Source organism: Euprymna scolopes, chromosome 7, assembly GCF_053919585.1.
Source record: "Euprymna scolopes isolate OS-2025 chromosome 7, ASM5391958v1, whole genome shotgun sequence".
In the NCBI taxonomy this organism is placed as follows: Eukaryota; Metazoa; Mollusca; class Cephalopoda; order Sepiida; family Sepiolidae; genus Euprymna; species Euprymna scolopes.
The window spans coordinates 134,250,774-134,267,059 of NC_136488.1; the positions used below are offsets into that span (position 1 = coordinate 134,250,774).

Genomic DNA, 16,286 nt, shown 5'->3' on the forward strand with positions numbered 1-16,286 from the left:
CGCGTTGAAAGCCATTATGAAATTTATTGAATACGCCACGAGGAAATAGCTCCAGTTAAAGCGCCGACACCCCTCCCGATTGTTTTGTCGCTGTAAAAAAAAACAAACACACACACACACACACACACACACACAAAACTACTTGATGAAATTAAGTGAATTTTTTTTTTCGAGGGGGAGGGGGAATTTCGTTTCATAACGGATTGTATCAATAATTGTATAAATACAATTTAAACTTTTTTGGATATTTTCATTTTTTTAATGTCTTTAAACTGTACAAGTACCTATTCTCTCACCCAATATACGCTAAGAATCTGCTTTTATTAAAGAATATTCTTGTCATTGACCTAGCCATATCTACAATAGACACGGGCAAAGTCACGACACTTTCTTAGTGGCTTGTCTCCAATCACACATTCGGTCCGGGTCCGCCCTGTCATATTTTGTTTTCTCTAAATGAAGCGATTACAATATTGCGATAAATAAAAAAATATATATACATATATATTTTTTTTTACATTCTATTCAACAAAGCGATCTATCGTTTCACAATGGATCATTTAAATTAGCTCGATTTTAATTTTCTGCGAACTTGCTTTTCCGGTCGCCATCTTAAATTTAGGCTTCCAACAGTCATCTTGTTTGAGTAACATATTTTATAATAGTTTCTTTTATGTTTTTTCGAACAATTAGACAAACAAAACGTAAGTATTGCTTGAATTTAATTGCTTTTATGTGTTATTTTTCCTACAGGGGTACTACATCTGTACGAGTATAATTCCCCTTTTTTTTTTCGATAAAGAAATGAGTGAACGTCCCGTGTTTGCACGTAAACGAAGATCAGTAGTCTAATTGTATACAATCATTTACAATTGATTTTTTCAAAACATTTTTTTATTTTTTGTTTACGCGTGCCCTGAGGACGATTTGGGCATTAGGAACCCTTGTAAATAAGTTGTTTGATTATTACGTACCTTAATTTTAAATTTAATAAGAAAAATAAAAATAAATACACAACGGTGTGAGTGATTCAGTTACCCCCACCCCGTTACTTAAAACATCACACAAAAATAAACATGTTATTTAAGTAAATGTACGTTATTTATATCAACATATTCTTTCATAAGCGATGCATTAGATAACCTAGGTTTGTTTTTCTTTCAATTGTGCAACACAATTTATATTTTCTTTTTTTTTTTTTTTTTTTTTTTTTGCGTTTAGTAAAAAAAAAAAAAAAAAAAAAGGAAGACATTTATGGATTACTTTTTGCACATTTTCAGTCATTTACATTTGCCTTCAAACCTACAGAAGTTATTTTACTTAGCAGTTATGCAGAATACGGGCGCTGCCTGAAGTAATGACGTTATATTTTTAAACACAGGTTTAACATGGAGAGGAAGGTATTTAGGTTAAAGGTGTGAGTCGCCGACTGACTCACACCTTTAACACTGAGTCGGTAGGTGTATCAGAATTTTTGTAGGAATTTTTGACACCCCTAACACGAAACTGTGAATAAAATATAAAAAACTCGTAATTTCTCTTTTAAAAGTGGGTTGTTTATTTTCTTTATGGATTATACTTCCAAAATAAAGTATTAAAGTTGTTTTAAAAGTAATAGAAATATTTTTTTTTATTTTTTAAAAAACTAATGAATTTTCCGAATTCAATATTTTTCAATTTTTAAACTTTAAAAATCTATCCAAATTTTTCTATTGGTTCTATTTTTACGATATTTTCAGGGTCAATGTGAAATTTTATGCTCTTTCCAATAAACCGAATATAATATTTTAGACAAACGTTTTTTTTTAATTCACGCCCACCCACCCCATTTTCAAGTGTCTATTAAAAAGTAAATAATTAATTTACTCACCAAAGTGTTATATATCACAAATTTAAGAAAAAAGGTCAATAAATAATATATTGAAATTTTTTTTTTAAAGTAGTGTTTTTTAGAAATTTACCTGTATAGTTCGAAGTTTAAAACCTTTTTTTAACCACGTTGTTTGTTTTTTCTTTTGCTTTTTTTTAATGAAACCTTGGTCCTTGCTCCTTTAATTAAAAAAATATAGGGCTTGAATTACATTTTTCGAGTAGTTATAAGCTTGGAAAGACAGGGGGTTGAATAATTCACGCCTCCCATTTTGAAATGTCTATTAAAAGTAAATAATTAATTTAATCACCAAAGTGTTATATATCACAAATTGAAGAGAAAAGGTCAATAAATAATATATTCAAATTTAAAACAAAAAAGTAGTGGGTTTTTTTAGAAATTTACCTATAAAGTCCGAAGTTTAAAACCTTTTTTTTTTAAACCACGTTGTTTTTTTTGTTTTTTTTAGTGAGATGTTGGTCCTTGCTCCTTTAATTAAAAAAAAAATTAGGGCTTGAATTACATTTTTCGAGGAGTTATAAGCTTGGAAAGATGGGGTGGAATTATTAATTATTTTTCACGAAATTTCTGATGCACCTAGTGAGTCAGTGTTTACCAATTCATAATCGGGTTCTATCAATTTTAAAGAGTGAGTTTGCAGGTGCAGGGATCTCTAAAAGTCGAAAGTAATAGAGTATCCATGGGACCATTAAAAGTAAATTTAGCATAATCTTCGACTTACAAAAGGTTTCCGCCAAACCACATCCTCACACATATAAAATAAAAAAATATGGCAACTTCAGAAAAACAATAACACCTGTACAAAGATCTTGAGATCGCCATATTAAAATGAGATATCAACATTTATTTATGTGTTTAAGTAACATTAATTCAAATTGTTCCAATGTTAAGGTTTTAGCAATGAGTGCTCAGTAGGCAGGCTTAGTTAAATGAGTGTCTTATGAAAAGGGCATGAAGTTTAAGATTACTGATTTTCATGAACAGAGGGACACATGTTAATTTATTAAGGGAAAGAAATTCATTAAACGATGTAAGCATCATGTGTGTGTTCATCATGTAAGAATACAATAGTCTGAAAGAGCATTGTTGAAAAGAAGAAATAATTCTCGTTCGCTTTGATAATTTTTCATGATGAGAATTTGTGGTAATTTTTACTTACCGGAACTCAATGTGGAGGAGTAAAGCAATGGAATTATGTGTGACAGTCGTTCAAGCAAAAGGTTTGAAAGTGCTTGGTCGACTACTTTTATAATAGTGTTTGTTTGTTGTCCACTCATGTGGATCGAACGTAATATTTGCATAGAATCGACTAGTGGGTTATAAAAACACCTCTATTGTCGATATGTTTTTGGTTGGTCGTTTTGTTTTAGTCCAGCAACCCGTTTCATAGTTACTGCTACAAAGACGATCTGTCGTTGTAAGCAATGAGGCAATTCATTGCAACTCTTGTTGACCAAGAAAAGGTGTGAAGGATTCATCACGCAAGGTAAGAGTTTTGTTGTTTTTTTCCTTCTACGTCGAGTTCTTGTTTAACCCATTGAGTTGCAAAACCGCCCCCCCTTATAGTCAGTTAAAATCCGACAAATTAAGGTTCGTTTGCTTGGCACACAAATTAAAAAAAGAATTTAAACATGTATCAAGCTCCTGTCTTGAGGGAAACGAAAAGAAACTGAAATAAAACTAAACTGAACTGATTTGATTTTCATGGGTGGAAACATTATATATGGATGTTCTGGAACATTCCAGTCTGTTTGTTGTATCACTGTGCATGGAGTGCAAAGTAGTTCTTTTTCGCATGTGTACAGATGGGAAGATTACCATATAATCTAGTATGCTCTGATATATGTAGGCATTGAAACAGTCATTGCTATGAAAATGTGTCTGCCGAAAGTTTTTTCTAGCAGTACAGGTCTTTTTATAACCCATTCCATACTTTCACATAACATTTTAATAAACAAGATATTTTAAAATTGAATTTACCTTGAGCATCATATCTTAAAATAGCATGTTCCATATACTCACTCCTAGACAAGGTTCAAAAGAGAGTCACCAACCTAATAGGTCCTAAACTATCATCCAAGCTTCAGCCTCTGTCCCATCGACGCAATGTAACATCCCTCTGCCTGTTCTACAAGTACTTTAATGGTGTATGTTCCGACGAGCTGCAAGCACTTGTACCCCTCTAAGTGAATACGCCCAACAAACCCGACAAGCAGTACAATCCCACCCTTCACAGTAGAGATCACAAGATGTAAGAGAGCCTTCTACTCCAGTAGTTTCTTCCCCAGAACTACTAGACTTTGGAACTCCCTGCCAGGTTTCTGCTTCCGCAACTGTACTGACATACAGAAGTTCAAGTGTGACGTGAACCAACATCTTGCTGCCCAACTCCCCACCTAGTACCCCTTTAGCCTACGTCCCTAATAGTAGCACCCTACATCAAAGTGGCAATGCGCCTTGTTTGGGATGAAAATGTAAAAAAAAAAATTTTTTTTAATACTTTGTAAATACCTTTTTTGTTGTGAACATAACTTATTTTAAAATTTCCAAACATTAATTCATTTAGATATTTGAAGATATCACAAAGAAAAATCTCCATAATGATGCATAGAAATGGAGAACTTGTCTAAAAATGGACAGTAACTCTGATTGTCCTTTTTATTTTTAACTAATTTTATTTTTTCAAAACGTAATTTCCAGCATGTGTGTACAAAGGAAGACGTTATTAAAGTTAAAGCATATAAATTTTTTATAATTAAAAATGATTTCACTTTTTGATGATTTATCATTTTCATACTAACTGTTTAATTGTTATTTTAGTTTACTTTTTGTAGGTCTATTAGATCTTCAAGTCTTCTGTTTTCTTCACCTTCATTTCCTTTCTAATTTGAAGCCTTTGATTATATATTCTAAACACTAAATCTGAAATCTTGGAAAAAGACGGACCATTTTCATAACTAATTGAGAGGCTTCAAATTCATTTTTAAACTCACATAATATAATAAACATCAGCCATTTTTAAGCCATCAACATTGATACATTGTACGTCAGATAAAAACAAGTTAAAACGTTAGACACGTTCAGCATTATCAATGTTTTAAACCAAACTTTTAGCCATGTCCAATTTTCACAAAATAAAAGGGTTTAAGAATACAACATTAAACTATAATCTTTAATTAGTTTTTGGGCCTTGATAAGTAGTGACCTCAAGTTAAAAAGAAAAGAAAAGATGAGAGTCTTTATTTCTATACTTTAATTATGAATCAATGTTGGACTAAGACATTTATCTATACTTCTGAACAATTTAGAACAACATCCTGCCCTTAGGGTAATATTATATTGAAATTAAAGCATATTTTTATCTTCATCCACCAATTTAATTGGGTGTTCAATAATGTTCAAAGATAACATATATTTAATGTTTTTCCTGGATAATTCATTTTATCCTCCATTTGTAATGTAGTTGTAGTGTTCTTTCTCAGTGAAAATAAAAGTAGGAAAACTTTTCATGAAAAAGTAATATTTAACGTGACAAAAGCTCTATTCTTTCTCGAGCACTAATTGAGGCAAAATTTCTACTCTTTTTATGTTACTGCTTTTCATCAATTCTTTGATATTTTGTTACATTTTGATAATCGTTTGAAACCCCTTCTAAAAATTAACATTTTTTTCTTCAATATGTTATCTGTGCTAAATATTAAGCCATAATTAAGGCCTCTGATCTATAATAAAAGTATAGTATCTGTTCTGTCCTCATTCAGAGGAGGAGAGACGTTTATGTACTGAGTTATTTTGAAGTTAGGTAGATATCCCGTTAAATACCAACCCTGTATCTAGGTTGTCCGATTTGTTGAGGCAAGTAAATAAAATGAGTAGATAAGTTGAAATTATGGCATCGTTTATGGCATTGTTTCTAGGAAAAAGACAACCTTAGACTTTTTTCTTTCTTTCATATATAAAAAGAATAAAACTGTACTTAGATACATCATTTATCCTTTAAGGCTCCTGAATATCGTAAAACCTACTAAATTTAAAGTGGCCCTGATTTATGCAAAACTTCAGTAGTATAAACTGAACTTGCAGAACAAATGAGTGACCGTTGAGTGTTTTGATTCATTGATAGTTGTGGAAATAATGTATAAACATCTTGAAAGCCATTTGGTGTGCTTACAGAAAAGCAGTTACAATTTCATTATCGTTTGTTGACTTAAGATTTACATATGGTATGCTGAAACACAAGATACTTCTACTGAAAGTAGTCCTAATACTAAAAACACTGTAATTGTCAGGATTATTCAATAACTGCTCACTAAGAGATTTTTATTGAATAGGATGGAAAGTGAAGTATGTGGCTTGGAAACATTTTGTTTCAAATGCTCTCATTTTTCTGTAATTGTTTCAGATTTACTAATTTAAACTTTATTGTTTTTACCTTTAGTAAGCCTTGCTCACCAACCGAAATTTGATAAAAGCAGCAGACTATGTATATCTATGGTAAAAAGTCTTATCCATAGCTACTTTAAATTTCTAAATAAAAGATCCAGACTTTGATTAAATGAAAACATATTTTTACTTTTGTCAAGAAATATAAAATTGTTATATCTTTGGTGTTTATTCCATGACAATAATATAGAATAGTCAGTGTTTATTAAATAGCACAAAATCTTTATAATTTCATTTTTCCTCACGAAATTCCCAATGTTTATTCCATTGAAATAAAATTGGAAAAACTAACAGAATTTTATATTTTTGGTAATATTTGTATTTAAAAAATAGGGAATGTACTTTAAGTAATGTTTAGTTAAAATAAAGACAAGAAAAGATTTAAATGCAACTTTATTGGTTATCTTTATTAGTAGTGTATAAGAATGAACTCATCAAATGGTATAGGGAACAATTTGAAATCATTTTTATGCAGAAGAAAATGAATTTGATAATTATATCCACAATGAATGCTAAAAGAAACAGATATGTAGTTATTAAATGAATTATTTACAGACATCACAGTCTCTTTTTTTATAAACAAATAATTGAGAGTATATCACTTCTTCGTGCCAAGCTTCAACACTTACACTACATTTATTTCTTGTTCCATAAGTAAAAAGAAAATCACTGATTACATTCCTTTGTATTTCATTTCTATAGAACATTCAAATTTTATTCAGTTTATTTGTAGTGAAATTAAGCTTTACAACATATATGTAAAATATATATATATATGATATATATATTTATTAATATTTATATATATATATATATATATATATATATATATATATATATATGATGTGTGGCATTTGTCGAGCCATGCAGCATGAAAAATCAAGGAACCTTGGTTGAGAAGAGTAGAGATATGATAAGCTAAAAAACATGGCCCATGAAAAAAGGGCAGCAACTTATATACTTGTGGCAGAAGATGATGAGCGGTCGATGTTGAAGCAATGAAAAAGACAGTCAGCTGAGCTAATACCACCTTAGGTCTGTCAGTTGTCGGTCAGTCAAATTGGCTCTTACATTTTATATTTAATTTATTTTTTTGTTTTTTTTTACACAGACATAAAGACGATTGAGGTTTTATTATGAATTTGCGGTCATAGTAATAAAAAAAATGAGAGGATGATAAGAACAGGCTATTTGTTGAATTCAGAAGTCTCGTCTTACATGTTAAAAATAGATTCATTGGTAATCAGGCTCGTAGGCTTGTCAAAATGTCTTTGCAGGCCAGATGCAACACACAGGATGTATGTTGCTGATCCTTGATTAAACATTTTAACTCTTCATTGAATGCTTTCTTGACAGGAATCAGCATTTATATATAATTGTTAGCTTGATCAGTGCTTTGGATTCTGCTCAGTACTATTATTTCATAGCTAAATGAATTCTGTATGAAAATCAGACTCTTCAATAACAAGTGCCCATACAGCAATGTATACAACAACTGACGCATCAGCAAAGTGAAACCTCCAAACTTAGTGGTAATTACTCTCTCGGAGCTTTCATTGCATCTATTTTCATTAAGGACAAAAACCCAATCGGGCATTCCACCATTATCAGTACTCAAATTAAAACTTATTTTTCATTCACAAAATATATTTGTCTGTGCTTCACTATCAAGAAAAATGCTGTGAAGAGTTTAATTTTGCTTGCTCCAGCATATTTTTTATAGTGGCAAGACATTCATGTTCCTCACTTAACTGTTGGCAGACCAATAATGCCCCACCTTTTATATATATATATATATATATATATATAGAGAGAGAGAGAGAGATATATAGATAGATATGAGGCAGTTAAAACTCTTCATAGTATTCCATAACAGTCCACACTTTATTTGTTCTGCTTGAAGACAACTATCAGCAAAAGTAGCCATTTTGAGAGTTGAAGCTTTTGTTTGTTAAAAAGGAAAAATAATTGTTTACATGTTGTTTTAACTCTTTGCTGAATTGTGTCTGGACTGGCACTGGCATTTATTATTTGTAAACTTGCTCTGCACTGCAGATGTTTGTTTATTGGTCCACCAACTTAGTCAGATTTAGACCTTGGAATTCACCCTTGTCCATTTGTCCATTCATTCAAAAAATTCTCAAGAACTACTCATTTTTTTAATTTTTGGATGAAGTTACAGCTAGGAAAGAAGAAATGTAACATTTGATAATAATTGTTTAAATGTTGTTTAACTCTTTATTCAATTGTGTCTGGACTAGCTCTAGAATGTATAATTAGTCAGCTTGCTCTGCACCTTAAATTTTGTTTATTTCCTTATTTATAAGCTAGATAATTTGCATTAGAATTAGACTCTAAATTAAAACATTCCTTTTATTCGAGAAAATGTCTGCATTTTACAACCCATAATAATAATACAATATTTTCATAAAGCACCACTGACACACGAACTCTGCTTTCTATTTCGACCTAATATTTAGTGGCATTTTTAAGTAAAGGTTTTCTTTATGCCACTGAGATAGTTTGTAATATTCATAAAGAAAACGCCAACTTTGGTCATTTATCATCTTCCTGCACTCATATATATATATATATATATATATATATATATATATATATATATATATATATATATATACTAGCTGTACCCTGCCACGTGTTGCTATGGCTTAAATTAGCGCAATGGAAAAAGTTCCAAAATGAGAAAAAGCATGTTTCTTATAGGTTTAATTTTCCATTTTGCATGGGTACACAGTTTTTGTTGTTCCATTTTCTTAGCTGATATAGAGATTTTCCGGTTTGGTGACTCTTGAATACGTAACATTAATTGTCCATGTGAAAAAACAGTCAGTGTGTAACTGTAAGGCCCACAATTGTAAAGATTGTTCCCTGTGCTTTGTTGATGGTTATTGCAAATGACAATAAAATTGGAAAGTGCAATTTCCCAAAGTGTAATCATGTATCCGGTGGAATCATAGGAATGCATGGAATGAAGATATATTCATCTGTGAAAGGTCCTGATGTGGTGGCATCCCTGGCAAATATAGCTGTTGGATAATTAACCACTTTATCTGCTTTCACAACAGTGTCGATGGATTTGTATTTGACTACCTCACTTGGAATTTTACATTGAATAATAGCGTTAAGTTCATGGACATCTTTGTATTGACCTTCAAGAATAGCTCATTCACTCAGTCAAATGGAATTCTTATAATTTGAATATCTGCAAAAACCTTTTAAACTATTCTTTTGATGAAATAAAATTACAGAAATTACAGAAGTTAAAAGTCAAAGAATTTTGCCCTTAACTCTGATCAGCTGGCACTTTTTTGTACCCAATTTCCCACAAGTGATGCAAAAGTTTTTGTGCAGATCGAACAGTATGCAACGGGATATGCATATTTTGAGTTAAGTTTAATGTCTTCACATAGAACAAAAAAGTAGAGTATTTGAGGCAAGCATTTATTTCATCTGCTGGTGTTGATTGAAGAATAACAGGTAACATTTGTCTGAAATCTCCTGCAAGCAATATTACTGCATTCCCAAATGGTCTGACATTGCCACGCAAATCTTGCAAGGATTGACCAAGAGCCTCAAGTGATTTTTTGCGTACCATGTTGCATTTATCCTAAACAATAAGTTTGCATTTCTGCAATATTTTTCCCCATATTGGATGTTTTGGAGATGTCGAACATGAGATTTTTGAAAAATTGAATGTTTTAAAGTAGAATAAATAATTCTTCTACTTGGCAGCAAGGTCGCAGGTATTCCTCATGCAGCAAGGGCTAAAGCTATGTCATTTTGTTACCAAATTGCTGCCAAAATCAATTTAATTAGAAAAGTTTTACCAGTTACTTCTGGTGCTGTTCAAGGTAGCAGTAATTTCCAAATAAGTTCTATTCTCACAGTCAGTAAATTAGGTGACTAAAATAGGATTTATCCATGTTTTGACAATGCCTTATTCACTGTAATTAATTTAGGAGACTAAAATAGGATGAGGGATTAGAGATGGACAGATATAGAGGAAGATATATAGATAGAAAAAAGAAAGTGAGAGGAAAATAGAGAAAGAGAAGGAGATAGAGAGATAAAGGGATTGATAGATAAACAGAGAGAGAGGGAGAGTTAGAAACAGAGAGGAATGAGACAGAGGAAAGGAGAGAGATACAGGGAGTTAGAGAGAGAAAGGGGCTCAAAGAGAGATGGAGAGGGTGTATAGAGAGAAAGATAGATTGAGAGAGGGAAAGGGAGAGATGAATAGAGAGAGATATTAAGAGAGGAAGAGAAAGGGGGAGAGAAACAGAAGGTGAACTACACTTCACCGTTTGTTTCCTCGTTCAGTAGAGAAGAAATCTTTTGAGACTGAGGCAATTTTAATGTTTTGTTATTATCCAGAGTACCCCTTTTTTTGGGGGGGGGGCTAGATTTTCCCCACATTAGAAACCGACCGGGTTATCTGCACTTTCACTTAACAAATTAATAATAGAAAAACAGTATGCAAAAAATTGTAAAATTTGAATTTAACATGAAAATACTATTTTAAAAAATAGCACGATAACATAAGTGCATAAGTGCCACTTTAGGTACTCCTTGGGCGTTGAGTTCCATGGCGACCAGCATAATTATTTAATGGTCGCTCCCTTAGCCCCCCCCCCCTAGTCAAGGCTAATGTATGCACACGTAACATTTTTTATTTACTGACGTTGGCTTAGTAACTAAATGATTTATTGATAATTTTGTAACCCTTAAATGCATGCTAGAAGATTTAAATTGGTTCATTATTGTTATAATGAAAAAAAATGTTCATTCAACACAAAACCAAAAACGCATATTAATGATGATTTATTATTCTATTCATTGAAATGTACTAATTTTTAAATAAAAAAGTAAAAAAAAAAGTTAATAAAAAATAGTTGCTTATTTGCGCATAAAAAACTTGTTTTTGTTTTGTTTTGTTTTTTAGATTAGGTCCACCTTATAATCACCCCCCAACCTCCTCATCTTAAGAACAGCTTCCGGAATAAACACCACTTTTGGAGGGGGGGCTATTTACAAAAGTTAACTAATGTTTGTTGTCAGCATACCCACCTGAAAATACTATTACAAAAAGGAGGGGTTCAGTGCTCGTGGCAGAGAAATAGATTTATTTATCAATAAAAGTTGCGGAGAAGTAAATTTATTTATCAATAAAAGTCATCATTTAGAAAATAAAATTGTGGAGGTGGACCTAAATGTAAATATTTACCGAAAAAATTATCCCAAAGTTTATTACAAAAACGTTTTGTTTTTGCACTATTCAACAATTTGTTCATCCGCGCATGTAAATTAAAAAATATTTGTAAAAGTGAGAAGTTATCAGTAAATGATTTAGTTTTTTTTTAATTTATTTATTTATTTATTTTTTTACATTAGGTCCACCTCCACAAATGTTAAGAACGACTTTCAGAATAAACACCCTCAACCTCTCCATGTTAACAACGGATTTCGGAATAAACACAATTTTTTTTGGGGGGGGATATTTAAAAAAAAGTCGATAAAAGTCGTCATTTAAAAAGAAATTTAAAATCAAATGTTTGTAAAAGTGAGAAATTATTAATAAATGTTTAGTAACATTTTTCGGTGCTAATGCAGAGTGATCTGCGCTATTTTTTAAATCGTATTTCCACGTTTAATTAAAGTTTTATGATATGTTTTTTATTCAATTGCAAGGTTAAAGTACAGAATAGGTACAAAACACCCTCCCCTCCCCATGTTAAGAATTTGCTTTTTAAATGATAATGTTATTATTTCAGCATGGATCACTCTCTGCATGAGTACCCATTTTTTTTTAATATTCATAAAAAGTAAAACTTTTTTCAAAATAAATAAATGTTTGTAAATGTGACAAATAATCGTTTAGTTACGGCAACATAAGTAAATAAAATATGTTACATGCGGGGGGGGGACTAAGGGAGCGACTATTATTTTTTTTTGCTGATCGCCATGGAACTCAACGTCCAAGGAGTACCAAAATGTAATTTTTTTTGTCAAATAAATAAATTTCAAGCAATTTTTGCAATAAATAATAGATAGCAACTTTGTTAATTTTACGACTTGCCCCAACATATTATAAACACCCTAACTTCCCCATGTTAAAACAGCTTTTGGAATGAACACCCCCAACCTCCCCATATTAAGAACGGCTGTCGAGGTTTATGGAAGGGCGTTTTTTTTTTAACATGGGGAGGTTAGGGTGTTTATAATACGTTGAGGCATGTTGTAAAAATGAAACAGTTTAGAAAAAGTTAAAACAAACTGTTTTATGTAAACAATACCGTGAAAAGAAATAAAACAATTAAAACATAATGTTTCATGAGTGAAAAGCCTTAACATAAAGGAATTTAAAATTAAAAAATTGGTAAGTACATAAATGAATTTAAATTTTTAAAATATGGGATTATTTTTTTTATATGCTAATGCAGAGAGTGATCCGCGCTCTTTTTTTTTTAATCGTATTTCCACGTTTAATTAAAGTTTTATGATATGTTTTTATTCAATTGTAAGGTTAAAGTACAGAATAGGTACAAAACACCCTCCCTTCCCCATGTTAAGAATGGCTTTTTAAATAATAACGTTATTATTTCAGCACAGATCACTTTCGGCATGAGTAAGTTTTTTTTTTTACCTATCTGGTAATACGAGAGGAGTTGAAACGGAAGTTACCAAAAATAAAACCGGGCAAGTCTCGCAGAAACGACTTCGAAAAATATTTATATTTTATTTAATATTTTAATAATTCACGAGGTAAATTTATTTTAATGACATAAAAACATCCCTCGACTCTAAAGATGGGTTGTCTGAAAATTTCAAATAAATTGGTAATGTAGAAATATGGTTTTATTTACTTTTAACGAACCAAATTTACATTTATATATATATATAGATATATATATATCTTATGTTTTTAAACCACTGTACAAAAATTTGTATTTTTATATATGACAATGTTTTTAAAAATATTTTTTATTTCTTTTGATTTTCTAGAATATTTATGAATTATATTTTTTTCTTGAATGTATCTTTTAAAGTTTAATTCTATATTCATTTTAACTTTGCAGAATCATTCGTGAGAAAAACAAGTGTCTTCGGATTTCAATGGATCTACATTCTCTGTGACTTGAAATATTGAAGTGCTTTCCAAAAATGTTTACTGTATTATATTATTATTATACTAAATGGTTTAAATCATACAATGGGAATTAAAAGAAGGGTTTTTTGTCAAATCGTATTTTCTCACAATATATTGAACAATACATTTGACCATCAACAGCAAATTGTGAATCTTATTTAAAACAATAACTGAAAAGCTTATGACAAATCCATGTGTATAATGTATTCATGCATCATACACTCAGACATTTCTTCATATGAAAATTCTAGTTCAAAAAATTGGAACATTTGTGGATGATTTATACATAATTCAGTTTTTAGAAAAAATAACACCATAGAAAACAGAGATCATGAAAATTTAATAAACAATCCACAGTATTTCTCTTTCAAAAACGAGCTATAATTTTGATAGTACAAGGGATTACTATTTTTTGGGAGCACGTAGTGCTATTTTCACACAAATTACAATTTTTCTATTTCTAGGCTTATGCATATTGGAGAGAAGCATTATCTTCTAGAGTATGGTATTCTTTTTCACACAAATAGGACATGTTGAAACAGGCAAATGCGTACTGGAAAGAAACCATATTCTTGTCAATTATGTGGCTTCCCTATTGCAAGGAAAGATCATATGTTGAGACACGTGCGAAATCATACTGGAGAAAAACCATATTCTTCTAAAGTATCTGGCTCTTTTGCAATAAAAGAAATTATGTTGCAACACATGGGAACTACTACTGGAGAAAAACCATATTCTTGTGAAATATGTGGCGCTTCTTTTTCAATGAACAAAAGTATGCTGCGACACATGCAAACTCATACTGGAGAAAAACCATATTCTTGTGAAATATGTGCCTCTTCTTTCACATATAAACACATTATGTTGCAACATATGCGAATACATACTGGAGAGAAACCATATTCTTGTGAGGTATGTGGCTATTGTTTTGCACAAAAAGGAAGTATGGTGCGGCACATGCGAACTCATACTGGAGAAAAACCATATTCTTGTGAAGTATGTGGTTCTTCTTTCACAAATAAACACCATAAGTTGCAACATATGCGATTACATACTGGTGAGAAACCATATTCTTGTGAAGTATGTGGCTCTACTTTTACACAAAAATCTTATATGTTGAAACATATTCGAATACATACTGGAGAGAAACCATATTCTTGTGAGGTATGTGGCTATTGTTTTGCACAAAAAGGAAGTATGGTGCTGCACATGCGAACTCATACTAAAGAAAAACCATATTCTTGTGAAGTATGTGGTTCTTCTTTCACAACTAAATACCATATGTTGCAACATATGCGAATACATACTGGTGAGAAACCATATGCTTGTGAAGTATGTGGCTCTACTTTTACACAAAAATCTCATATGTTGAAACATATGCGAATACATACTGGAGAGAAACCATATTCTTGTGAAGTATGTGGCTCTACTTTTGCACAAAAATGTCATATGTTGACACATATGCGAATACATACTGGAGAAAAACCATATTCTTGTGAGGTATGTGGCTATTGTTTTGCACGAAAATCTTATAAGGTGAAACATATGCGAGTACATACTGGAGAGAAACCATATTCTTGTGAAGTCTGCAGCTCTTCTTTTGCATCGAAGGGAAATATGGTGCAGCACATGCGATCTCATACTGGAGAAAAATAAAAAAGCGGCCATAATAGAGATCAGTGTACCCAATGATGCAGGGCTTAACAGAACTGAGAGGGAAAAGATAAAGTATCAAGGATTTATGTATGATATGAAAGGAAATTGGAAATTAAAATTGGTTTCAATTATACCAATCATCATAGGAGCAACTGGGCTTGTGAAACAGAACTTTAAAAAGTACATAGCAAGCATACCCGGTGAACCAAGTGCAAGTGAAATACAAACAATTGCACTGAAAGGGACGGGTAGAATCCCGAAAAGATCTCTTGGTTGGACACACTAAAATAGGGGTAAATGTTAGATATCTGATTGGATGTCTCACCCCCACTCTAGAAGAAAAAGATTAAGAAAAATGAAAAAAAAAGAGAAAAGCCATATTATTGTGAAGTGTGTGGCTCTTCCTATGCTTCAAAAGAAAGTATGGTTTGGCACATGCATATTCATTCTGGAGAAAACCCCTATTCTTGTGAAGTATGTGGCACTTCTTTCACAAGTAAGCACCATGTGTTGGATCATATGCGAATACATACTGGTGAGAAACCATATTTATGTGAAGTATGTTGCTATTTGGTGAGTAAAAATCATATATTGCTATATATAAAAACTCATTGCTCTTTTGCATGGAAAGAAAGCATATTGCGACTCATGCACACTCCTTCTGGAGAAAATTGGAAGAGCACTTGAATGTTTAGAAGACACTGTCCTTGAGTGTATAAGGCCTCTTTGTACAGGGCTTTGTCAGAAATAGTTGGCATGCTGATACTTTTTCCTAGAAGTAAACCCTGATTAAATATTCAGAATAACATAGTATTCGCAGCACAAATAAGTGTTACATATAGGGGTTTCATTAAAAGAGAGTCTTAGAGAGAGATGCTTAGAAAGAGTCTTATTACATGTGATGCTTGTTGTATCTTAGAGATATTTTAAGACGGATGTTGATGTACTCAGAGAGAGAGAGATTGTTCATATTATGAGAGATTCCTATATTTTAAATTTTCATTCTTTGCTTGTGTAGATTAGAAGAAGAAGAAAGCTCTTTGAGTGAAGGGATATAATGTTCAGACAGTTCGGACATGATGATGTTGAGGCGTGTATGTAAAGACATATAACACAAATATATAATAC

General features: G+C 31.6%; 1 protein-coding gene across 1 annotated transcript; it reads left to right on the top strand.

The window, feature by feature from the left end:
- The first annotated feature begins 606 nt into the window (after positions 1 to 606).
- LOC145279966 (uncharacterized) lies at positions 607 to 15,533 on the top strand. The gene is made up of 2 exons (XM_080131566.1): positions 607 to 704; positions 13,432 to 15,533. The coding sequence occupies exon 2, from the start codon at positions 14,049 to 14,051 to the stop codon at positions 15,156 to 15,158; it is 1,110 nt and encodes a 369-aa protein (XP_079987692.1). The 5' UTR covers positions 607 to 704; positions 13,432 to 14,048; the 3' UTR covers positions 15,159 to 15,533.
- The last annotated feature ends 753 nt before the right edge of the window (positions 15,534 to 16,286 follow it).